The sequence below is a fragment of the Psammomys obesus genome, unplaced genomic scaffold, assembly GCF_907164565.1.
Source record: "Psammomys obesus unplaced genomic scaffold, mPsaObe1.curated_primary_1811, whole genome shotgun sequence".
NCBI classification, from domain to species: domain Eukaryota; kingdom Metazoa; phylum Chordata; class Mammalia; order Rodentia; family Muridae; genus Psammomys; species Psammomys obesus.
Window position 1 is genome coordinate 34,051 of NW_026590469.1, and position 3,297 is coordinate 37,347.

Below are 3,297 nucleotides of genomic sequence, written 5' to 3' on the forward strand. Positions count from 1 at the left end.
TCATATTTCAAGAAATTGATTAATTTTTTAAAATATTTAATTTTTTAATTTAATTTTTAACTTAATTAAAAAACTTATTAATTATTTATTACAATTTATTCACTTTGTATCCCAGCTTTGGCCTCCTCCCTAGACCCCTCCTAACCTCTTCCTCCCTTCCTCTTCTCCTCCCTTGTCCCTCCCTTAGTCTGCTGATAGGGGAGTTCTTTACTTTTTTCATTTGATATGCAAGAGCTCTCCTGAAACTTGAAACATATGTGTTTTACAAGTATGAAATGATTTAATGATTTCATGTTTTTAATAGTACTATGTAATTTTAAACCAAGAGTTTTTATGTGGTAAATGTCATATTTTAATAATTACCTTAAATTCTTGAGACTATTTTATAAAGAAACATACTTTTCAAAATTATAAGGCATCAATACAAATAAAAAATTATTTTTACCTTCATTCACTGTTCAGTCAGAGTTTGATTATGTTTTAAAAGCTTATTATATAATAAAGAGCAATACAGAATCATGAATATGTTCTGATAAAACTACCTATACATACAATCCAGAGGCATTTGACTGAATCATCAATTGTTATTTAATGCTCTGGGCTTTGTTCATCTTTAAAAATGGTAGGGTAATATAGGTTATATTGAAAGTGTAAAAGGTTCTAACATATTTATTACATAATAACCAAATGTCATACTTCTATTTTGACATTCATTGTTAATAATACTGTAATAGTAATATTTACTTTGAGACAAGAGAAACTAATTATGAAAATAGTGCAACATGCATAAAATATGTTATTGAGAAATACTCAACCTAAGTGTCACTTCAATTTCACTTTAGGGTACTTCACAATGAATGCCTGGAATCACACAAGTAAGCCTGATTTCATCCTCATGGGGCTGACAGACTCCAGGGAGATCCAGCTGGTCCTCTCTGTGCTATTTCTCCTGATATACCTGGTCACTGTGCTGGGGAACATTAGCATGATACTGATCATCCGTCTAGATGTCCAGCTTCACACTCCAATGTATTTCTTCCTTACCCACCTGTCATTCCTTGACCTCAGCTACTCCACCACCATCACACCTAAAACCTTACAGAGCCTGTTGACTTCCACTAAGGACATTTTCTTCTTGGGCTGCTTCACACAGATGTACTTTTTTGTCCTTTTGGCAGCTACTGAGTGTTTCCTTTTGTCTTCAATGGCCTACGATCGGTATGTAGCTATTTGTAATCCTCTGCACTATTCAGTTGTTATGTCCAACAGATTTTGCTGTGCCCTCCTTACAGGGTCATATGTGTTTGGAGCGGTGGATTCCACTGTCAATATGCTCTGCATGAGTACACTAGATTTCTGCAACTCCAATGTCATCCATGACCTTTTTTGTGACACATCCCCAGTTATAGCTCTGTCATGCAGCAATACACACGATATTGAATTCATTATATTCATTTCTGCTGGTTCTACACTATTGTTATCCCTTATCACAACATTTTCATCTTATGTTTCCATTCTCTCTACTGTTGTGAAGATCAATTCTACTTCAGGAAAGCAAAAGGCCTTCTCAACTTGTGCCTCTCATATCCTGGCAGTCACCATATTTTATGGTACCATTATCTTTACTCATTTAAAATCAAATAAGTCCGTCTCCTTGGGAAAGGATCAAGTGGCTTCGGTGTTTTATACCATTGTGCTCCCCATGCTGAACCCACTCATTTACAGTCTCAGAAACAAAGAAGTGAAATGTGCTGTAGGTAGAGTTATACAGAAAAGAGAAAGAAATCTGGACAAATAAGATAACACTTATGCTAAGAAGCTGGCTTTCCTTCGTTCACATTTTCCCTTGGCCTTTCTGTCTAAAATAAGGAAAAGTATTTATTTTCCTGTTCTCATGGAGCTTTCATTATACAGCATTTTATCAGAAACTTCCAGGAATGCATTTTTCAAAGCCATTTTTATTTTAGAAAATATAATATACACATGGTATAACTACCTGTTTTTATAAAAGACAGTGTAAAAAATTAGAAGATGTCTTCCAATTTTAAAACTATATCATACTCAAATCTTACATTATTACCTTATGATTAATATACTTTTCAAAGTAACCACATGATCAGATGGCATCATCTTGTGATATGAAATAGCAAAATTCACAGAGTGTTTAATCCTCAATTTCATCAGCAACAGAAGAGAATAATCCCAGAACAATGTTTAAAGATGATGGGTGAAATTCATTTGAGGCATTAATCACAAATGCTATCTATTAAAATTATAAGACTTTCATTATTGCAATATATTAATGCATACTTCTTTGCATGAAGCAATTATTACATGTATATATGCTATTGACTGATATTTTAGAAATTATTTTCAGTTAGGCTAAATAACAAGCATAATTATCTTAAAAGGAATATAATCAGTATTTATAAACTTTTAAATCAAAGTAAATTACTAAAGTAGAATTTATTTACAGGTAAATATTGGTTGGTTATAACTTAGACATTGATATTTTGCCAAAAGAAACATGGTAACAATTATTAGCATTTTGGCACATGTACTTCTCAGCTTATTAATGTAAATATATGTCTCTGTATGATATATAAACATAAAGTTCTTGTTATTGTTTCTATTCTTCATTCATTTAGATGACTTATGGAGTATTTTAAGGGGTGTGCTATTCTATATATAAAAAAATCTATTTTTTGTATACTCTGCTGTTTCACGTTGTCAGTGAACGTGTAATCAGTGCTCTATTCTTGTCTTGCATTACTTTGAATATATTATGAAGTTATCAAATCAGAAATCTGAGTGCTGTGATATCCTTCTGCATATGTTTTTGTTAACTGTTTTAGAAACAAAACCACTGTGATAAATATCAAAAGTTTACTAAATTATTGTCCTCCTCTGGTTACTTTTTAAATTGTTTTTATCATTGTTATTATTTATTACAGTTTATTCACTTTGTATCCCAGCTGTAGTATCCCCCTCTTCTTCTCCTGGTTCCATCTTCTCTCCTTCTGTCCCCCCGCCTTGTATCTCCACTAGTCAACTGATTGGAGAAGTCCTCCTCCCTTACAATCTGACCCTAGCTTATCAGGTCTCATAAGGACTGTCTGGATCCTCTCTCTCTCTGTGGCCTAGTTAGGCCACCTTACCAGGGAAAGCTGATCAAAGAAGCAGTCACTGAGTCCATTTCAGAGACAGTCCCTGTTCCCATTACTAGGACACCCACATGGAGATTGAGTGCTCCTGGACTACATCTGTGCAAGGGTTCTAGGTCCTCTCAATGTATGG

At 33.7% G+C, this 3,297-nt stretch overlaps 1 protein-coding gene across 1 annotated transcript; it reads left to right on the forward strand.

The window, feature by feature from the left end:
• Nucleotides 1-853: 853 nt before the first annotated feature.
• LOC129676950 (olfactory receptor 8H1-like) lies at nucleotides 854-1,798 on the forward strand. The gene has a single exon (XM_055607483.1). It carries the CDS (start codon nucleotides 854-856, stop codon nucleotides 1,796-1,798), a length of 945 nt encoding a protein of 314 aa, XP_055463458.1.
• Nucleotides 1,799-3,297: the final 1,499 nt, after the last annotated feature.